The following is a 21,588-nucleotide window of genomic DNA, read 5'->3' on the forward strand; positions in this document are numbered from 1 at the left end:
CTAGGCGGGCAACGTTGTATCGGTACTCTTGTATGTATCCCCAGTGCCCCATTAAAAAACCGGCATTTTAATACCATTTTTGTTTTCATGGTTTTAAATTGTTGTGTTTTGTTCAGCTGAGCTTCAAGTAACAATAAATGAATCAGCTCAGCATTGTGTTATTAATCAAGGCATATAAATATTATAAAAGTTTTGTATCGGGTTTGTCTGTTGGTCAGTCATAAAAATATTATATATGTCGCAGGGTCTTGTATGAATAAATAACGCTGGTACTGATTTCAGCTACATGTATTCACTGGTTCTTTATTTCGAGGATTGTATATTATCAAATAAAACCTATAAGTACAAACACACTCACACTCACAATTCATACGCAACATCGCACGGTAATTTAGAATATTTGAATAAAATGAATTAAAAGTAATTTACAATTAATATATTTCAATTACAAGGTAAACGGAAGCTTACCAGGTATCCAGATCTATGAGTTAACAAAATATATGAAATATCTTGTACAGGTAAGGTAAAGATACACTTCACTGTGTCTACCATGAAGGTAAAAGTCGTGGGGTTGGGGAATTGGCGGGATTTTTGCTATTTATAGTGAGTTAGTAAAGTCATGCATATTAATGAATTCAGTCGTAAACTTCTATTGGTCAGCTGTAGTATAGTAGTAAAGAATAAACACGTGGTCAACATACTCCTGTAAACAAAATCCTCACGTGACTAACCCAAAACTCATTCATACGTTCACTCATTCATCTCTCATACACGCTCCATTGGCAATGCGCGCCAAATATAAATATGCAAAGTATGAAACTTTTATATGACAACTGCGACATTCTCCCCTGCTTGGGAAAATGGCTCCTGACATTTTAAACACAATACAAACACGAAAATTAAACAAGACCTTATTAAAACACTTCTATGACATTCTCCCCTGCAAAATTCAAACATAGTACACCTCTGATGTTACTTGATGAGAGACCCAGTCTCCATACCTGTCTGGGGGTTTTATCTGTCTCCGTGGTCGAACATAAGTACTATCAAATGATACATTCCTATTCAAGGATGATGGAGTACAAGTATCAGCAGGGCTGTAAAAAGTACTTTTCTCAAAATTATTGGCTGTACCATGTATAACACTGGGAGCTGAGTTTTGAACAGTGTCATGACCTACCCTTCTCTGTGGAATCACATATGCATGATCACTGTCAGAAGACTCAGAATCTGAAGATGAATCAGAATCATATAACACCATTTGGTTTGGACTAGGGGTCTCATCAGATTCATGTACCTGCTCTATACCTGGGTTGGGCTTAACACTTTTGTTGGACTGAGACTGCTCTACATCTGAGAAATTGGGGATGTATGAAATGGGTAATAACATATTTCTGTGGAGAACTTTTGTTTTCCCCTGACCATATTCTTTCTTAACTCTAAACACTGGAATTTCTGAATTGGGCTGACTGACAACTATGTACGGGTCTCTGGCCCACTTATCAGCCAGTTTTTGCTTACCTTTTAGACCTACGTTGCGTATTAATACTCGGTCTCCAACACGCACAGAAGTCTCGCGAACTTTTCTGTCGAAACGATGCTTATGCCGAACAGCACGATTGTCAGCTTCACGAGAAGCAATCTTATATGCAAATTCTAATCGTTTTTCAAGTTTCTTTGCATAATTGTCATAACTGTTGGATTTTTCAGTATTGTCGTTATCGAGACATAAATACGCGTCAATCGACAACCGCGGGTGTCTACCAAACATTAAATAGAAAGGGGTATAGCCGGTGCTGTCATGTTTGGTTGCATTGTATGCATGGACGAGACTACTTACATGGGATTTCCAATCCTCTTTCTGTTTGTTGTTTAAGGTACCGATCATATGGATAAGTGTCTGGTTAAACCGCTCAACCATACCATTTCCCATCGGATGGTAGGGAGTAGTGCGAGACTGCTGCACTCCAGCTAACTTGCATAGCTCTTTGATAACATGACTGGTGAAATTTCTGCCCTGGTCACTGTGAAGTCTAGTAGGAAAGCCATAGTGTACTATAAATTCTTCAAAAAGTATTTTAGCAGTAGTTTTAGCAGTTTGGTTTCTAGTAGGAAAAGCTTGAGCATACCTAGTGAAGTGATCTGTTATTACTAAAATATTTTCATAACCACCTTTGCTCTTTTCAAGTGACAAAAAATCAATGCATACTAAATCTAAAGCTTGATAAGATTTGATGTTGACAAGTTCTGATGAAAATTTTTCAGGAGTTTTAAACTTCACACATCTGTCACAATTTCTAATTCTTTCACCTATATCTTGTTCTAGACCAGGCCAGTAGAACCTCTCTCTGATGAGATGTAGAGTTCTATCTCTGCCAAAATGTCCCAAGTTGGTATGGAAGAGCTTGAAAACAATATCTCTGTAATGTACTGGTAAAACAAGTTGTTTGACATTATTATTATTCAACACAGTTTTTATATACAATACACCGTTCTGTAAATACAACTTGTCAGATTCCCTGAAATATTTACAAACATCTGCAGATTCAGATTTTAGTTCTGTGCTTGAGGGTAGATAATCTCCCTGTAACAGATCAATAACCCTTCTAATTGTTTTGTCTCTATGCTGTTCTTTGGCCCAATTGACATCAGATAGTAAACATGTATCTTCTATCTGAACTGTTTCATTATTTTGGACTAAAGAAGAAGCGGAATGTGCATTTCTGTCTGCATTGCTATGAACAAGTGCACTTACCGAATTACAAGTTGGTGTAAATGTTGGAAGAAATATGTTTTCCAGATAAGGACAATTGCTTCTGTCTATGGTGCAGGCACTACAGATGGAACTGACAACATCAGGAGTGACCTCCATTATGTCCTGTGGTCGTCTAGATAAACCATCAGCATCTGCATTGTGCGCACCTTTACGGTAGCGAAGAGAGAAGTTGTAGTTGCTCAATGAAGCTAACCATCTATGGCCGGTTGCGTCAAGTTTGGCTGAGGTGAGAACATATGTGAGTGGGTTGTTGTCGGTAACAACTTCAAATGAATTTCCATACAGGTATTCATGAAATTTTTCTGTCACTGCCCACTTCAGGGAAAGGAATTCCAATTTGTGTGCTGGATAGTTCCGCTCACTGTTCTTCAGTCCTCGACTGGCATAGGCGATGACTCTCTTCTGGCCATTCTGTAATTGGTAAAGGACAGCTCCAAGTCCTTGTGAAGAAGCATCTGTATGGAGAACAAATGGAACATCAAAGTCAGCGTAAGCTAAAATTGGTGGGGAAGACAGTCTCTCCTTAATAAGCTGAAAAGCTTCTTCTTCTTCCTGACCCCATTTCCAGTCTGGTGGCTTGCCTTTAGGCTTCCCTTTCTGTGTAGAGTGACCTTTCAAAAGGTCATTCAAAGGTTTGACTATCTTTGAATAGTTTTGTACATACCTTCGATAATATCCTGCAAAGCCCAGAAAGGTCCTCAGAGTCTTAATGTTGTAGGGTACTGGCCAAGTTGTGATGGCCTTGGTCTTCTCAGGATCAGTAGCTACTCCTACATCACTTACCACATGACCAAGATAGGTAACACTTTTCTTTAAGAACTCACATTTCTTAGCTTTAAGTTTTAGACAATGTTTTTCAAGTCTTTCAAATACAGCTGTCAGTCTCTCAAGATGTTCGTCAAATGTCTTTGAAAAGATTAAGATGTCATCCAAAAATACTAAACAGTCTCTAAGGTTTAACTCACCCATACAGCGTTCCATAAGTCGTTGAAAAGTTGCTGGGGCATTGGTGAGGCCAAATCCCATTCTGTTACACTCAAAATGTCCAATACCACTTACTGAAAAGGCTGTCTTTTCTTTGTCTTCTTCCTCTAATTCTACCTGCCAATAAGAGCTGGTCAAATCTAACTTTGAAAAATATTTTGATCCAACAAGTCGGTCAATGGTGTCATCTATCCTAGGGAGATTGTAAGCATCTTTGATGGTCCTTGAATTGAGCTTTCTATAGTCAATGCAGAAGCGAAGGCTACCATCCTTCTTCCTTACCAAGACAATGTTGGAAGAATATGGACTCTGTGAGGGACGAATAGCCTCTACATCTAACATCTCTTGCACATGCTGACGTACCTCGGCAAACATTCCAGGTGGTATTCGTCTGTAAGTTTCCTTGAATGGAGTGTTGTCGGTCAGTTTGATGCTATGCTTCAGCAGATTGGTCTTCCCAATGTCTGTGGGGCCATCTGAAAACAAGTGCGTCCAGTGGGAAAGAAATTCCCTTGTTTTACTTACTTGATCTGGGGTAAGATGATCCTCTGCAATTGTGATGTCCAAATCCTTCAGTGACACTTTGGGCTTCTTTCCTGCTTCTGATGAGTCAGGAGTCCATGTATCTACTATTTTAACTCCATGTACAGAACATAATAATGATCTAGGAGGGATTCGCACAACAGAAGCAGACAAATTGCACACACGAACAGGGATTGTAACTGAATTTCTACCCTTTCCAAGGGGAACAACTCTTGGACAGACTACAATACTTCCAGATAAAGTAGTATCTGTCTGTTCAGTTAAAGCATAGTCAATATTGTGAACATTTCTTACAATACCTCTGATCACCTTGGTCTCATTTGGAGCAATCTGAACAGTGTGATTGTTTGCTGCCTTAACTGGTGTTTCATCACACATACTGTCAAAAGCAAGCTTCCATTCATCTGGTACATCTATCTCGGGGAACTGCGAGTCGTCGTAAACATCCCTACAAATACGAATAAAATTAGTACCAATAATGACAGGAACACTTTTTGAATAGTTTGTTTGTGGTACCACAAGAGCAGGAATACAGTGTGTACCGTTATGTAGACATGGTACACATATGTCTAATTCAATGTATCCTCTGTAGGGTAATTCACCCCCATTAGCACTATGTACACTTAATCCAAATTCTGTAATACTGAAAAGTTCTGGCTTTGGGTGTAATGAATTATAAAATTCTTCTGATATACAAGTAACAACTGAGCCAGAGTCAATAAGTGCTTTTGTCTTTACTCCAGAAACAATGATTTCTGATTCGTTAGAACCACCAACTAGTCTGTCCAACAAATTTCCATTTTGTGGTTTTGTTGAGTAAGGGCTTTTCTTGAATTTATCTCCTGTTCGCCCTGCAACAGAAGATGAAACTAGTTTAAAGGTTTACCTCTTTGGTTGTTACTATAACCTCTGTTATTACCAGACTGTTGTCGGAAACTTCCTCTTCCTCGAAAACGCTGGTCACTTTTCCTGTAGCCATAGGAATTGCCCCTATTTCCACTAAAGGAATTCTGAGTTTGTGTCTGAAAAGAATCTCTATTAGCATTAGATAAATTCTCATGATCTTGTTCCAACCTACTCATTCGTGCATCAAGTTTTTTCATCTGACCAAGTAATTCAGTAAGTTGCTCTTTCAAATCAAAGTTTGACACATGATCTTCAATTTCAGTACACACAGTATTGCTCTGAACAGGCTTTGTGGTTTCTATTTTCAAGTTTTTCTCTTCATGTTCAATCTGTCTAATTTCTCTTAAAAGAGAATGAAAATCTTTCACAGTTTCATATTTGTTTCGTGTTGCATTTCTTAACTCATGATTTCTTAATCCTGACCAAAACTTTGATCGTAACATTGCATCCTTTGCAACCTCATCAATGTGTCCAAATCGAATTGCTCTAGAAACTGTTTGTTCTAATCTTGACCCAAAAGTAACAATACTCTCACCTTCTCTTTGGTAATCACTGTAGAAACTCTGCATAATGTTTTCTGCAGTGTAGACGTTTCCGTAAAAGTCATCAAGTTTCTGAAGAATGATGTCAACTGTCGCTGTTTCTCCGAGAGGAATCAGCATCTCCCTGGCAGTACCTTTCAAAGAGCTTCTAACAGACTGTAAAATAACACTTTCAGGATACTGAGTTTTTAAACATCTAACTTCATATGACCACACGTCAAAACTTACTTCACCCTTTTGAATTTGTTCTCCACTAAATGTAGGGAGTTTTACAGGGGTTGGGTTGGGGTTCTGGTATGTAGAGAGATTCACAGGGTTTGAATTGGGGTTCTGATATAGAGCAGATGTATTAAGTAACCCAGGGGTTGGTAAGGATACTCTAGGTGAAAATTTAGGCTTAGCACCAATACCTAAATGAGAAAAGGGAGCCCTATGGGTACTTGTTATGGGAGGCTTAGTCGACATGTGACTGTTCTTAACTAACATCTCATACTCATCTTTCGGAATCACTCTGTAATGTGGTTCTGAGTTGATTTGATCAATGAAAACCTGTAGTTCTTTCCTACTTTCAGGATTTTCTCCCTTCCCTGCACCTTCTGCCATCTTACAACCACAATGATTCAAAAATTGAAAACAAATCGCAAGCCAAATAAAAGCAATTATCGCAAAGCGCATCTGTCGGGAATGAAACACATACACTCTCTATCAAACTTTGTCAAAATATCAATCAAACACATGCATACAATCTCATGATCAACCTGTACAACATTCAAATAATTGACCACAGTGCAAACTCTGATTAAAGAAAACAAACCTTAGCAACAACACAGTAAAGACCTGCTTGTCTGTCAATTTGTCTTTCAGTCCTGTTAGTAAAGCTGCAAATCAAAAGTGATAGCGCACAGGGACAGGGTGGGGTGGGCGAGGGGTATTTAAATCAAAACTGACTGTTCAAAACGAAAAATAAATGACATACAATACATAAGATGGCATATTTGCACACATAAATAGTATAAACAGTCCTTATTTCTGATGACAATGTCAAATTCAAACGAAACAAGGTAAATTGTACATCATAAACCACGTTTTTGAAATACCGGAAGTTATCACTATAAACAAACACTGACGTCAGAATTATATGATTATCGAGCCCGATCAAAATAATACAATTCTCGCACCTTGCACACCACCGGCCGGTATAACTCAAACTCTCACACACAAAGAAAATAACATATATACAACAGATACAAGTACACAGACATTTTTTTTAAACACAACACATTTGATATCATATGAAGTGCACAACAATTTTATTTTTTTTATGATTTTTAATTTTTAATTGAGCTCAATAAACGATCGACGTCGAGAAAGAATCACTCCTCACTGGTCCTCCGCGGCTTTGAATGAAAACTGAACTGATTCATTACGAAACACAGTAACGGATTTTTCTGATGAGTACTCACTATAAACTCGGTATGCGGCACTGGAAACAATAGACTGCACGCATCCGTTGGTTCCCAACCAGTTTAAGAGTAACGCTAAATACGGTTTTGGCGGTGTTTCAGAACAAAATACTGCACACTTTGGTGAAATTTTTACAAATCACTTTTTTCCGTATTAGTTTTGCCGGTGTAATGAAGAATACTGACCCCCGTAGAATAATGACCGGGGGTCATTTTTCTACGTAGAATAATGACCCCCCTAGCTGAAGAATAATTGGATTTTTCTGAAGAAAAAAGACCCAGGGGTTATTTTTCTTCATGTTAAACATGAAGAAAAATGACCCCCATAGAAAAATGACCCCCCCCCCCCCCCCCCCGTAAACATGAATAGAAATTGGTTACCCCGTATCCAAGAAATGACTTTGAAGTTACTTAATTTTTCACTCTGTTCAACTGATTTTGAAGTTATAAATACCAAACTTGTAAATATGTCGCTGTATACAGTTTTTCATATCCGTAGAAACAGTTACGTTACTTCTCTCGTCGACATACGGCGGGAAATGACGCAAATTAAGAAAAATTCATACACAATGAGGATATGTGTGATAATGAACGAACAATAATCATGAAAGAATAATTGTTGTTATGATATAAGCAATATTCATTGGTGAATGAATTGTCAATCGAAGAATGATACATGTATATATATTTATGGAAAAAGACTATTTTTTTAAAGATGATATACGATTTTGTGTCAAAACAGAATCCATGAATATCCAAGATCATAAATGATGGTTTTCAAATAAGATGATAAAGGTGGTTTCATAAAGGTGATGTCTAGTCTCGGTGAGCTTTGTAATCTGTAATTACCTATGTTTTATAATTGCGGAGCTCTCCATCGTTTAAAGGGTTCCAAAGCATATTTTTAGATTTTTAAAAATAAAATTAATAAAATTAAATTATCCAGGGGGATAGGGTCCGGACTCTCTCTCTTTTACTGCGTAAAATTATTAATATTGAATTTTCCGGTGGGGCGGACCCCCTCTCCTCCTTTAGATCCATGCATGAGCAAGGAGTGTCGCATAATGAAATTAGAATGTTATTGTGTTTGGTCCACGGTAATCAGACGGCTGGTAAGTGACAGGAGTCTGGAAGTGCATATGTATACATTATGGCGGACATTACATTTTATGTGGAGTATATAATGATTAGGCATAGCCAGCACTGGTAAACATATATGTTACATGTACACATTAGAATATTTATAAACATTCATAGTAAGCGCGATGGCCTAGCGCATGCGTACCAATAATAGCATGGATTAATCGGAAAACATTGGCGAGTGCGGTGCCTGTATTATATTCTATGTAATCGACCGAGACTTACTGAATGCAATAAAAAAAGGCGAGGGCGAAAGTGCGAAGATGCGAAGGCCAGAGTGCAAAGTTGGGAAGGAGCGATAGTAGTATTGCTCCTTCGCCTTCGCACCTTCGCACTTTATGCATCTTCGCGCTTCGTCGACGCATCTTCGCACTTTTGCTCCTTCGCCTTCGCACTATCGCCCTTGCAACTTAGGTCGAAGTGGCCCTATCGGAACACCATAGATATATGTAAATGTAATTGTTAAGATGACAACCATACCCCGATGCAATACCTCAATACCTTGTTATAACAGAAGGATTTTTATTTTCTAAGATATACCCCTTCTTTCACTTTAAGTTTATTTGAATATGAATTATAATTTCTGTTACTTTCTGTAAACTGCAGCAGTAAAAATTACAAAAGTGTAAAGACTATTTCACAAATAATAAATTAATATACTGAAAAACTTTAATCTACAAGGGGGTCATTATTCTACAGGGGTCACTTTTCTTCATGTGGAGTGTGCTCATCTTTATGAAAATGACACTTATTCTTCAGGCAAAGGGGTCATTTTTCTACGTAGAATAATGACCGGGGGGTCATTTTTCTGCGTAGAATAATGACCGGGGAGTCATTATTCTACGTAGAAAAATGACCCCCGGTCATTTTTCTACGGGGGTCATTATTCTTCATTATACCGGCAATGAATGGACTAACCTCGGGTGGAATTCCAAGTACCACTCCTGGTAGTATTTCTTGTATCGGAGGCCTACCAAAATATAGAACGGTCAGCAACCTCACTGGGCGTTGGTCTCCGTCCTCGTAATGGGTTCTGGATCCTGTACCCATATTTACTAAAGTTCGTAGACGTAGACGTAAACTTAGACGTAGCGTACGTTTACGTCTAAAACGGTATTCACAAAATGACGTTGACGTAAAATTACGTCATAATCGGACGTAAATCTACGTCTGCTCGATAGGTACGCGTATCTTATCAAACATGGCGGCGATTTTGTTTACACTTGCGAGAGAGAGGAGTCTGAGACGTCAGAGAGTTTTCCGGGACCGGACTAACCCCTTAGATGTCTTCAGTGACAGAGAACTGATTTGCCGTTATCGATTCCCGAGGCGAACTATCGCGGATTTCATTCAGCAGGTGGACAGAAGACTTTCACGACCTACTAACAGGTCCCATCCTCTGCCTGTTGGATCTATGGTAAGTAATTTCGCTGATATTGAACCCGATGTATTTCTAGTTGCAGTATAATTTTCACCCAAGCATTTCAGCCCCCCCCCCCACCCCCCCCCCCCCCCCCCCCACACCCCGCCGCAAAATCCGAATATATACATTCGTCACTATGATATTGATATGATAAAACACAATGTTACACATGCTCTCTGGTTGATTAATTACTGACAAACAATGATTACTGTCTTATACAATTATCAATCATGACCCTCCTTCTTTGGTATAAAATATCCAACAATTTACCAGGAATCCCAAGCATTTCAACCAACCCCCCCCCCCCCTTTACAAAAAGTCCGATATATATAATCATCCGAATGACATTTATGTGATAAAACACAATCTTGATGTTACACATACATTTACTGATGAACAATGATCAGTGTCTTCTATGAATACCCATTATAACCCCCCCCACCCCCCCGTATGTACATAGCGATATTTTTGTTTTACGGGTGAAACTGTGTTAGGGGTTTTGAAACCTATTTTAAAAATATTATTTGAGATATTTCATATTAATTTTTAAACGAGAATATCTTTGTAGATAAAGGATATTGGATGAATATATGAAATTTCATTGTTAATATCTGCAACATGTTGTAATGTATTATTATAGACGACAAGGTTCAGTAAAAAGGGGTACACAGTAGTTCCACATACGTGAACTTTATAACAGTTCAGTTTTACTTCCTAACTTTAGCGATATGCGTGTAGTCTTGAATACTTCTATCTGGACAATGTTGTGTAATTAAATTTAACAGGTATATTCAGTCCAACCTGAGCATATGTGACTGCATACAAATGACCATGAAATTCCACCTACACGTATAATTCTTTCATTTATAAACACACAGAAAATTAATTTATAATAATAAGATGTTTGTTATTTGAACAACAATGCAAAATTCAGGACATTTGATAATTGTTATTCCTTTGTGTCCTCATTATTAATACACGGGGTATAGAAATTTACAGTACAAGAGGCCCATGGGCCACATCGCTCACCTGAGCAGCACTAGGCAGGATAAAATTGGTTTCATTGAGTCACAATACAAAATATCTGGACACTGTGGTATAATACATGTAGATTCTATACAAAAAAATCTGTTTCCCTTTGGATATTCTTATATTTACCGGTATAATCAAGTCCCTTTTCTAACACGATTTTATAGTCGTGTCACATTCAGCATACATGTACATCAAATTCTGAACCTTTGTGAGGCCCAATAATCATCCAGGGGCCAAAGTTTAAACAAATTTAAAGAATCAGCAATATATAAAAATGCTATATAAACAGGTAAAAGCATATATAATAACATTTCAGTTTTTGTGAATAATTAAATTGTTTTCTTTTGTACAACTGAATCCCCTTTGTGGCCCCACACTACTCCTAAAGATTGTGATTTTAACAAATTTGAATCTACACTATCTAGTATTCTTTCACAAAATTTACAGCTTTTCTAGGCAAATGTTTTTTAAGAAAAAGATTTAAAGATATTTCTCTATATATTCCTTTGATAAAAATTGTCTCCCCCCCACCCCCTCCAATAACCCGGTAATCATTAATTGTCCAAACAACTATTCTATTGTAGACATTCTGTACCAAAGAAAATTCAAAAACATGTATCTATATTCATTGAAACTTTAATTTAAATTTGAATAAGCAATAACATTAACACACGAGAATTAATTTTTACAGGTGTTGGCAACTCTTCGAGTTCTGTCCAAAGGAGACTTTCAGTCTGAGGCTGCTGACATACATGGTATTTCTCAACCCTCGTTCAGCAGAATGTTTATGGGAGTCGTTGATGCCCTGAATGCCAGCCTTGACAACATCATTTTTCCGATGGGGCAAGAGGAAATTCTTCGGACAAAGGAGGAATTTTTGAGGGTGGCAAACTTCCCCAACGTAGTTGGTGCCATTGATGGAACTCTGATTCCAATCATGGGAATGACTGGAGACGATGAGCATGTTTTTGTGTGCAGGAAAGGATTTCATGCCATAAATATGCAGGGAATCGTGACGGCTGACCTGAGGTAAATAAAAAATAGTATTTTTAAGTGGACAATCAGTGAAATTACTATGTTGGGTCTATAAAACTATCAACATTTTTTTAATTGTTTCCTTATGACTGCATTTATATACCAACATCTCATTTCAGATTTACAAACATCGTTTGCAAGTATGGGGGTGCCACACATGATGCATACATACTTGCAAACTCGTGCATTCCCGAGATAATGGACCAGCTGCCAGGTGGAGGGTGGCTTTTAGGGGACAGTGGCTACCCCCTTCGTCCATGGTTAATGACTCCTTTCCTCACGCCCCAAGCAGGACAGCAGGAGAAATACAATGCCAGTCACATTAAGACAAGAAACTGCGTTGAGAGGGCTTTTGGTGTCCTTAAGTCCAGATTTCGGCAAGTATAAAAAAATAGATTTCATTCAAATATTAGACTTGCAGAACAGACTCCAAACATAAAGCATATAAGCAAATTTTCTTACCTGGGTAACACTTCTCTTTTATCTTCTCTTTAATTCTTTAATTTAACTTTTTCCCGAGACTGCACTTCTAATGGGACAACATCGCTCCCCCATCCGATGATGATGAGCTTACAATACAGAAAAGGGAGAATTAGATACAGAACACCCAAATCATAAAATTATTTCAAATTCATTTTTTTTACAAAATTATTTTGAAAACATCACTAACCCATTTACAAATGGGCCATACAAATAGTTGCAAAAACATGCAAAATTCTTTGAAAAAATACAAAATAATGTTTGGGACTTGACAATGCATAAATTTATACTTTCCAACAAACGCATGACTAGGTGACGGATCATAATTCATATCCATGTTAATCATAACATCAATATTCTGTTACAGATGTCTGCACAAAACAGGAGTAGCTTTGGCCTACACCCCTTCAAAATGTGTGAGGATCATCGAATGTTGCTGCCGCCTCCACAACAGGGCCATCGAAGACCGCATTCCAGCACCAGCAATGGGACAAGTACCCATCTTCTCTGATAATGACACTTTCAATGCTGAAACTATTGTCAATGCAAACGCAGTTAACACCAGAAACATCATTGTTAGAAGATTTTAATTTTTTAGTGGAATTGTCTGTCTATTTGATATATTTGCCTGTCCAATAGTCAGTAATTAGGGAATGAATTCAATATTTATTTGTTTTATACGATATAAAATGGTTTGGGGCAGTTTACGCTTTATAAACCGCGAAGCGGTTTATAAAAAAGCGTAAACTGTTTCAAACCATTTTATATCGTATAAAACTAATAAATATTGAATTCATTGCTTATAATTTAATTTTTTCACTCTGTATTGTAGATAAAAACGGTCATTTGACCTTTAAAATGACGTAAAAATGTACAAAATTCAAACGTAACGTCAGGCGTATTGATACGTTTTTGACGTTAGTCTAATTATGACGTAGGCAACATTCTTTATACGATATGAAATAATTTTTTAGCCAATCAGAAAGCGTGTTACAACCAGAATTAAATTATTTTTTGATAAGTAATGTGCAACACCCTGTTAAATGTAGACTGATATTTTAATTATTCAAATAAGTGATAATTTTTTTTCTGCTTACAGGTCATTATCTTTGAATTGTACAAAAGTTAGTATGTTAAATGTGTTCTAAGATTGATGTTTTCCAATTTGTTATCTAAAAAATCATGTTCTACATTGTCAACTCAATTATGGTAAACGATTTGGTTATTGTTTTAGATTTGTTTTATTTGATATTTTTATAGAGAGATATCATTTAAAGCTGCCATCTTACTGTAGAATTGTAATATTCCATTTTTGAATTCTCCATCTAACTGGAACACATACAAAGAAACATTTTTTTGTTAATCCACAGTGTCATTTTCAATTTTTTTTTTAAATCAAAAAATTAATACTGTTCAACACATCAAGATAATGCCAGAGTATGACTTACTGTACTGTTTAATTTACATTTTATATGCATGTATTATTGTTAAAGTTGTCTTGAGATGGTACTCTTAAAATACATTTATGAAATATATTGAGTCCCTTGAAATTTAGCATGTGTTTATTTGTTATTTGATAAATTTAAAAATGATTAAGTCCATTTTCCAAGACAATTCATTCATGTACTTAATGTTTTCACATTCTTTAAAATATAAACAAAAATATTCTAGTCCATATGGTGGATAATTATAATAAAATTTAATATAACCAGCAAATTAAAAATGCTGCTTCCATACAAGTAATTGTAATTGTAATAATGGTCAGAAAAGGCAGAACAAGATATCTGTGAGCTTAATGTTCACTAGTAATACCCCGCTCTGATGTGAATATGCAAAATGAGCAAAGTTGACAGAAAGCTGATTGGTACAAAAATAAATCCTAACTTCTGGCATGCCTAAACAAATAGTGTGTTAAAATTTCAAGCATCTGTGATGAATAGTTGCTGAAAAACTGTGACAGAAATTACCGTTACTGACAGACAGATGAACAAAAGGACAGTCATGAGACAGACAGACACACAAGGGTAAAACAGTATAACCCCTTCTCCTTTGGAGCGGAGGTATAAAAAACATTGGTCTCACAGAGGGTGGAAGTTTCAAGCAAGTATAAATGAAATTATTAATTAAAACTCAGACAAAAGATTACAAACAGATTGAACATTTGAAGAAGAAAACAAAGCATAAAAGTTCTTCAAAATCTCGAGCCTCTCTTTTTCAATTTCCAGTCTCTGCTTTTTGATTGAAAGCTTCTCCTCCTCAATTTCAATGAGGCGCCGAGATCCGTAGCTGTACTCATTAAATGTTTGAGCTTTCCGTTTTCCTTATAAACGGAAAATAAATCTTATCTCGATATAGAGTAATGCCAGAACATTTTTTTTTTATCTTTTTAAAATCTTAATATAAACTAGAAATTTTTTATTTTTAATTAGGAAAAAGCTTTTCACATATGTAAGGCAAAATAGAATTGTGTTTCTGTTTTGTGTTTTTCTTGTTTTCATACCTTTAGAAGTAGACGGTTCTGACAAAGAAGATTCTTCTGTGAAGTTAAAGGAAATTTTAAAGAAAACTAGCAAGAGGTACCTTGAGCTTGCAAGTTTACAAATGATACACCCCGTTAAGAAAATATCATAATTCAAGTAAATTAAGAAATAAACAGCACTGAGAAAAGTTCATTGATGATTTTTCACATTGCTGTATATTACTTATATTAACATTTGAGAATGGCAAATCCATCAGAATCATTAACATAATGATGATCTTACATTTTCAATATTGCAACCATCATGTGTGTGCAATACATGCAATCATTGACATGATAACACAGACCGGGAACACAGGGAAAGACAGACGGACAAGGAGATTCCTATTTAACCCCCCCCCCCCCCAATCTTTGTTTGCAAGGAAATATAATCATATTTGCAGTGTGTATAATTATATCAATCTGATTAAAATCAGATCTGCGATCCTCTCCGACTAATTCGATGTTGCCACCCAAAAGATCTTTGTGTAGCGACATTGAATTTGTTGGAGCGGATCGCAGATCTGATTTTAATCAGATTGATAATTATATTTGCTTAAACTAACAATTATAAGCATTTTGATAAATTTTGCACTTTTCTTGGGCAGAATGACCAATTTCAGTTTAATACCAGTATTTCAAAATGTTGAATTGTTTAAAGAATACTAAACATAGGATATATACTAACCTTCAGATTGAGAGACGACTGGCACATCACTATTAGTGTCTAGATTTTCAAGTTCTTCAACTGGAACTAAAACAAATGTTGTTCTTTATTTATTTATTTAGTCATACTTTTAACCAGAAGCCTCTTGGTAACATTAATGATATTTTTTTTTAATTTACAATGCAGAAAAAAAGACAATAAACCCAACCTTTGCAGTTAATGAACATAGCCATGCAAAGCTCTTTGATGGATAAAACCTTGAATAATCTAAGTCTTGACAGAAGTAATAAGTTGTTTTTCTCCTTCATTATTAATCACTAAGGTATAATAATGCAACTCCATATCTTAGAAGACTGATCATGTAGAACAGACAGACAGACAAAGAGATGAACAGAATGCTTCCAAAAAGACCCCCCTTCCTAAAACTTCATATGTGGGGGTATAACTACTGTAACTATTCATAGTGATAAACCAACATGATCAATGATAGTGAAGTATCATGGCAACTTATAACCTTACCCTCAGTGACAATAAATGGCTGTATCTCAAGGCAACTTGGTTTTTGGGACATCTGAAGGGAAGACCTGACTTCACTGGTGTCCACCCCATCCTCAATTCCAGATATGGCTGACTGAGGAATCAACTGCAATATCTAAAATTTTCATGGAGTTGAAAGTACATATTTCCTTACTATAGTCTGACAATTTACAATTCATTCCATAAAGAAAAAGGAGTTATAAATAAAGCATCCTGTCAGAAGCATTTGAAAAAAAATCATTTTCATTTCATCTTCATTTTTTTGTAAAGCAAATGATTCATAATTAATAACAATTTTATAAACAATATCATTTAGATTTAAATTGGATTGATGTTGGAGACAAAACAAGGGAGAAATAAAACAGCATGCAAACATAACATAACATAACAGTTATATTAGTTGATACTAGAACTTGGAGACCTACCTTAAAACACTACTTGAAAACATGTGCAGTAGTGATGGGATTTGAACCCATTATCTCCTAAGACAGTTATATACATTTAGGGTACATAAAAGGACAGACAAGGACTTACACAGAACAACATATGTTCACGAGAGATTGTCAGTGAGATTGTCAGTGAAGCATCAATACTGGTTAGTTCATACTTACCCACAATGATCTGTCTTCTCGGACATTTACAAATTTCAAGCATTCATTCACTAAATGACAGAACCTTAGCATGTAGCTAAATATTAATTTTATATCATATTGTCAATTATACCCCCAAAACAATACCATTTGGGCTTTTGTAATTGCTAAATCAATGGACCAGTACACACAAATTGACACAATAACAGCTTGTCTTTGTATGTTACACCATGGATATCTTCAACTTGAAGTTTATCATTTCATTGTTACGGACCTACCTTAATATCCTTGTAAGGATCACTTGTAACAAATTAACATATGAATACAACAGTATGAAATACTTCTTGAAGGTTTGAATTGCCTTTTAACACTGTAAAGATTGAAATAGAATAATGGCATGTTCAACAAACTTTCTCCTCCCAAGGCTTCAACATGGGGAGCTGTGAAGGCCCTCCTCCAGTTTGCGTCAAGTTTTTCCTCCGTTGAGCTTCCTTCTTCTTGACGGCAGACTGCATGTCTTGCCACTTTTTTTTTACTTCCACTACCCCTCTTGTGCACTGCAGACTTACGGCGTTTACTCTACATATGTGCACAATTGCATTTGAAAAGAGCACAAACACTCAGTGTACTTGTACAAGTATTTAGATTAGAAGGTGTTAAAGTATCATGGTAATAAGTATCAATTGAAATTTCTAAACTCGAAAAATTAACAATAATCAGAGAGTAAGGATAGCCATCAATCTCTACCTGTCTACCTGCTTTTATTCTGACCAATAGGCCTACTTGTGAAGAGGAACATTTCTAACTGAAGACTGAAGAGCTACTTTCCCCAATTCACAACACAAATGCATGTAAATAGTCTACCAATTTTTAGCCACTTACAATAGGCTTGCAAATTAGAAATATCTACAGCTGATCTAAACATATGAACTTCATGATTTCATAATTATAATGTAATATGTGTGTGACCACTGTCATTTTCTTTCTATGAAACCTATAATTATTCAGAAATACAATGTGTTCTGTATATGTGTTTATTGTCAGCTGATATTCTGAATTGTGATTACAATAACTGTTAAATTCAAGAATCCGCAATGCACAAATCCATAAAACACTCAATGATAAATAATTATTAATGAAAAATCCATAAATGATGGACTAACACATTACTACATAAACAGTAAAATGGTATTTTTGATCTAGATAGTGATTATCTTCATGATCTCCGATTATAAAATCGACCTACTTCTCTGTCACCGACTCCCATGCCATTGTCTTCATGTTGTTAGTCAGACACGGTGAGAACTTTCCATACAAAACCTTGTAGCTAGTTCCCACCGCGTCCACTAATACCTCCACCTCCACATCGCTAAAATTTGCCTTTCTCTGCTTCTTCGCGTCCATCTTTCTTTAGTTTTAAACCGGCAGACGATAAACAAAAAAATTCGCGCACTTCTATGAAGTGAAACTAATTATTGCGCATGCGTACGAATAAATCGTACACATAAGAATTCGTAACCTACGTCTACGTCTAAGAGTAGCTTAGTAAATTTCATTTTACGTATTCGTAACTTCAATCTTACGTCATTCGTAACTTCTACGTCTACGTCTACGTCTACGAACTTTAGTAAATATGGGTACTGGTTCCTCAAAATTAACGTGGGCGCCATTGTCGCAGGGTCTTGTATGAATAAATAACGCTGGTACTGATTTCAGCTACATGTATTCACTGGTTCTTTATTTCGAGGATTGTATATTATCAAATAAAACCTATAAGTACAAACACACTCACACTCACAATTCATACGCAACATCGCGCGGTAATTTAGAATATTTGAATAAAATGAATTAAAAGTAATTTACAATTAATATATTTCAATTACAAGGTAAACGGAAGCTTACCAGGTATCCAGATCTATGAGTTAACAAAATATATGAAATATCTTGTACAGGTAAGGTAAAGATACACTTCACTGTGTCTACCATGAAGGTAAAAGTCGTGGGGTTGGGGAATTGGCGGGATTTTTGCTATTTATAGTGAGTTAGTAAAGTCATGCATATTAATGAATTCAGTCGTAAACTTCTATTGGTCAGCTGTAGTATAGTAGTAAAGAATAAACACGTGGTCAACATACTCCTGTAAACAAAATCCTCACGTGACTAACCCAAAACTCATTCATACGTTCACTCATTCATCTCTCATACACGTTCCATTGGCAATGCGCGCCAAATATAAATATGCAAAGTATGAAACTTTTATATGACAACTGCGACATTTATGCTTTGTTCATAACTCCACGGTGCATCCAGCAGGTGGTGTCAAGGTGGCATCAGCCACGGTGGGTAAAAACTACTTGTCTCTTATAATTAAGTTCTAGGGAGTTGTTCGATTTTAAAAATTAGAAATATGTCGGGTTAATTTCGCCATTTTTAATCTTTCATTCCTATCGGCTTCGGTTGACCGCTCATAGTTGCGTCCATATGGGGCAATTTGCAAATTCTAATATATGCGCATGCACTGCGCTCGATTTGCACTACGTTATTTAGAATGAAAACCTCATTTGAATCTTTGATTACACGTAGATTACTTAAAACGTTACGCTTATCCGTCAGCCTCAAAAAAACACATTCAAAATACAGTTACATATATAATGTTTCAAATCAGGTTTTTCTTCACACATGAGTAAAAATATTTTTCGGAAGTCCCATTTGCCTACTAAAAGTAAAGCCTACTCTTGCCTTGCTATTTTAAAAATCAACAAAACAGTGTTATATATAGTTTATTGAATATTGCGCAATGATTTTGTATTTAAAACATAAACAGAGCTTACCAATGATATTACATTCCGATCATTCATTTTGGTTTTAATTAAGTGTATTGTATTTCTTTATAAAAAATATTTTTGGAAAATTTACCTCCTATATTTTGTATTTTATACAAACAGAAAAAATAGTCATTATGCTAAGCATACATGTTAATTTTTCAACATTGTTATAAAAGTCAATAAGTGCTTAATTTCACTTGTTTAGCTGTAAGCTTATTAGACATACATGTAGTTTTTAACAAACAATTGAGTATTCCGTTGGATGAATAAAAGTCAAAGCGGTTCTATAGTGAAATTTTTGCCCTCTTTGGGTTCGGACAGATTCCCTTGGGCGGTACATTTTTATTGTTGGCTGCACATCGATTGTGAAGTTCTCGAAATTACTTTGACTCGTCTGCATTCGTCAGACAAAGTGACAATCCGCCTCTCTTTGCTTGAGTTTTCCGTCAATAAAATGAGAATTGATTCAAGTTGGCATTGCATCAGATAATATAGTTGCAAACTTAATCATTCTTTTTACAAATACATGTTGTAGTATATAGTCCATCACATTGTTTATCTATGTTGATTGTTCATGGACATGATTCAAATTAGTATGTAAAAAAGTAAACAATGGAATAACATTTTTAATAAAAAAAAAATCAGGGTATTGTATCTTTATTTTGAAAAATAAAATAAATTAAATAAATGTATAAAGGCAATACCGTAATTATGATAAACACGTTGGATAAAATGTAAAAAGTTATTACATACACTGCAGATCAATATACATTTACTATATGGTTCTACCCACAACATAAATTCATAAATGACAAATAAACCATCAATCAACATAAAACCCAAATGTTCATAAACTTAAGATCATTAGACATTGTTGATCTGGGGAATTTTCCTTAACTATAACATTTATTTTCTGCAATGATTATTTACATATGATACATAGTTCTTGAACAGTTTATGAACGTACCTGTCTATTTATATCACCAATACAAATCAAATGTTTGTTTTTAGTTACCGCCCACTTAGAGTGATCTATCCCATGGTGGAACTCAATTGTATTGGAAAAACAAGCATTGATGACGTTTGATACCTAAATATAAAACGAAACAAAGGCAGATGCTAATAAGAAAGTTCGTGCTTTTGACATAAAGTTGAGTTTTTCATTAAAGTAGAAACTTAAACTTAAGGTATTTTTTAAGCGTAATAATCAATGTGATGTTACAACAATGTATTCCATTAAAAAATCAACTTAACAGAAAGTGACCAACAACTAAACCATGGGTAAACTTTCTGGGTCTACTTTAGGTTAACTCCGGGTTTACTAGAGTGGACCCCGAGTAAACCCAAAGTAAACTCAGAGTGGACACAGAAAATAAAGCCCGATCAGAAGTATACCCCCGAAAGCAGACATATCATATGTATTCGGAATATACAAGGGACAGGAATTACAGGAAGCAAAATGGTTAGATAAAACACAGGTCTGCTTCACACATCAGTGCGTACAGTTGACCCCAAAAGCAATTCTCGAGTAAACCCAAAGTAAACCCCGAATAAATCCATTTTTAAAATTAAACGCCAAGTGGACCCAAATTCTCAAAATGCCAACCCGTAGTAAACCCAGAAAGTAAACCTAGGGTTGCGTTTGGGTTTACTCTGGTGTTAGGTTACTTTGATAGATACTTTTCAAGGAGATGAAGAAATTATATGAATGGCCAAAACATTTAAACTCTCCTAAAGTTATATATGTATATAAAAGTTATATATGTATACGTATAAAATATTACAAAAGCAGTGTCTGAAAGCTTAGGTCTCCATGTTCGAACCAATAAATGGTCTGCCAACTTCGGAGAAATCAATTCGTCATAAATATCTGCAAGGAATAAAGTACATGTACTAAATCAAATACATGTGATGTGAATCAATATTGAATAAAATACTGTGTGTTTATATGTAGGATGTTACCTTGTCCAAACGAAGCTGACTTAGCAAGTATTTCCAATTGAACATTTCCAAAAGTTTTGATTGGAATGTGTACGGAATTCATTGGGTTACTGATTTTTATATCAAAGTTTTTCTTGTCATAAATATAAGGATTCGCGTTCCGAACGGTTTCTGCAATAAAAATAT

The 21,588-nt window shown here is 35.7% G+C and overlaps 3 protein-coding genes and 1 long non-coding RNA gene across 10 annotated transcripts; 1 reads left to right on the top strand and 3 right to left on the bottom strand.

The window, feature by feature from the left end:
* Positions 1 to 4,615: 4,615 nt before the first annotated feature.
* On the bottom strand, positions 4,616 to 7,375 carry LOC117690248 (uncharacterized). Its single transcript, XM_066066766.1, has 2 exons — positions 5,190 to 7,375; positions 4,616 to 4,751 (listed from the first exon to the last, which is right to left on the bottom strand). Exons 1-2 carry the CDS (start codon positions 6,424 to 6,426, stop codon positions 4,717 to 4,719), a joined length of 1,272 nt encoding a protein of 423 aa, XP_065922838.1. The 5' UTR covers positions 6,427 to 7,375; the 3' UTR covers positions 4,616 to 4,716.
* A 2,180-nt stretch (positions 7,376 to 9,555) lies between these two features.
* LOC117693087 (putative nuclease HARBI1) lies at positions 9,556 to 12,231 on the top strand. Its single transcript, XM_066086214.1, has 3 exons — positions 9,556 to 9,771; positions 11,501 to 11,838; positions 11,964 to 12,231. Exons 1-3 carry the CDS (start codon positions 9,556 to 9,558, stop codon positions 12,229 to 12,231), a joined length of 822 nt encoding a protein of 273 aa, XP_065942286.1.
* Positions 11,430 to 18,239, bottom strand: LOC105324502 (myb/SANT-like DNA-binding domain-containing protein 4). 7 transcript variants are annotated; one of them, XR_010707861.1, is made up of 9 exons: positions 17,883 to 18,239; positions 17,047 to 17,215; positions 16,029 to 16,161; positions 15,531 to 15,596; positions 14,825 to 14,860; positions 12,615 to 12,858; positions 12,307 to 12,413; positions 12,017 to 12,204; positions 11,430 to 11,833 (listed from the first exon to the last, which is right to left on the bottom strand). XR_010707861.1 is itself a non-coding variant. In XM_066066771.1 (6 exons), exons 1-6 carry the CDS (start codon positions 18,038 to 18,040, stop codon positions 14,448 to 14,450), a joined length of 759 nt encoding a protein of 252 aa, XP_065922843.1. In that variant the 5' UTR covers positions 18,041 to 18,233; the 3' UTR covers positions 13,339 to 14,447. The 7 variants fall into 7 exon arrangements, 1 of the variants encoding a protein (XP_065922843.1); XR_010707860.1 differs by having other exon boundaries at positions 12,307 to 12,858; positions 17,883 to 18,234; XR_010707862.1 differs by having other exon boundaries at positions 12,307 to 12,831; positions 17,883 to 18,233.
* A 1,944-nt stretch (positions 18,240 to 20,183) lies between these two features.
* Positions 20,184 to 21,556, bottom strand: LOC136273769 (uncharacterized). The gene is made up of 3 exons (XR_010711999.1): positions 21,424 to 21,556; positions 21,246 to 21,331; positions 20,184 to 20,551 (listed from the first exon to the last, which is right to left on the bottom strand). It is a non-coding gene; the product is annotated as an uncharacterized lncRNA (long non-coding RNA).
* Between the last annotated feature and the right edge of the window lie 32 nt (positions 21,557 to 21,588).

This window comes from Magallana gigas, chromosome 1, assembly GCF_963853765.1.
Source record: "Magallana gigas chromosome 1, xbMagGiga1.1, whole genome shotgun sequence".
Classification (NCBI taxonomy): Eukaryota; Metazoa; Mollusca; class Bivalvia; order Ostreida; family Ostreidae; genus Magallana; species Magallana gigas.

Bases quoted from the DNA above. Each gene is read 5' to 3' on its own strand.
- LOC117693087 (XM_066086214.1), top strand. From the start codon at position 9,556: ATGGCGGCGATTTTGTTTACACTTGCGAGAGAGAGGAGTCTGAGACGT. The intron at 9,772-11,500 runs GTAAGTAATTTC...TAATTTTTACAG, and splicing joins CTCTGCCTGTTGGATCTATG to GTGTTGGCAACTCTTCGAGT. The intron at 11,839-11,963 runs GTAAATAAAAAA...ATCTCATTTCAG, and splicing joins ATCGTGACGGCTGACCTGAG to ATTTACAAACATCGTTTGCA.
- LOC105324502 (XM_066066771.1), bottom strand. From the start codon at position 18,040: ATGGACGCGAAGAAGCAGAGAAAGGCAAATTTTAGCGATGTGGAGGTG. The intron at 16,162-17,046 runs GTTTGTTGAACA...TGAAAATTTTAG, and splicing joins TGAAGCCTTGGGAGGAGAAA to ATATTGCAGTTGATTCCTCA. The intron at 14,645-14,824 runs GTATGAAAACAA...TCCGTTTATAAG, and splicing joins AGAACCGTCTACTTCTAAAG to GAAAACGGAAAGCTCAAACA.
- LOC117690248 (XM_066066766.1), bottom strand. From the start codon at position 6,426: ATGCGCTTTGCGATAATTGCTTTTATTTGGCTTGCGATTTGTTTTCAA. The intron at 4,752-5,189 runs GTAAACCTTTAA...TCGTATTTGTAG, and splicing joins TTATAGTAACAACCAAAGAG to GGATGTTTACGACGACTCGC.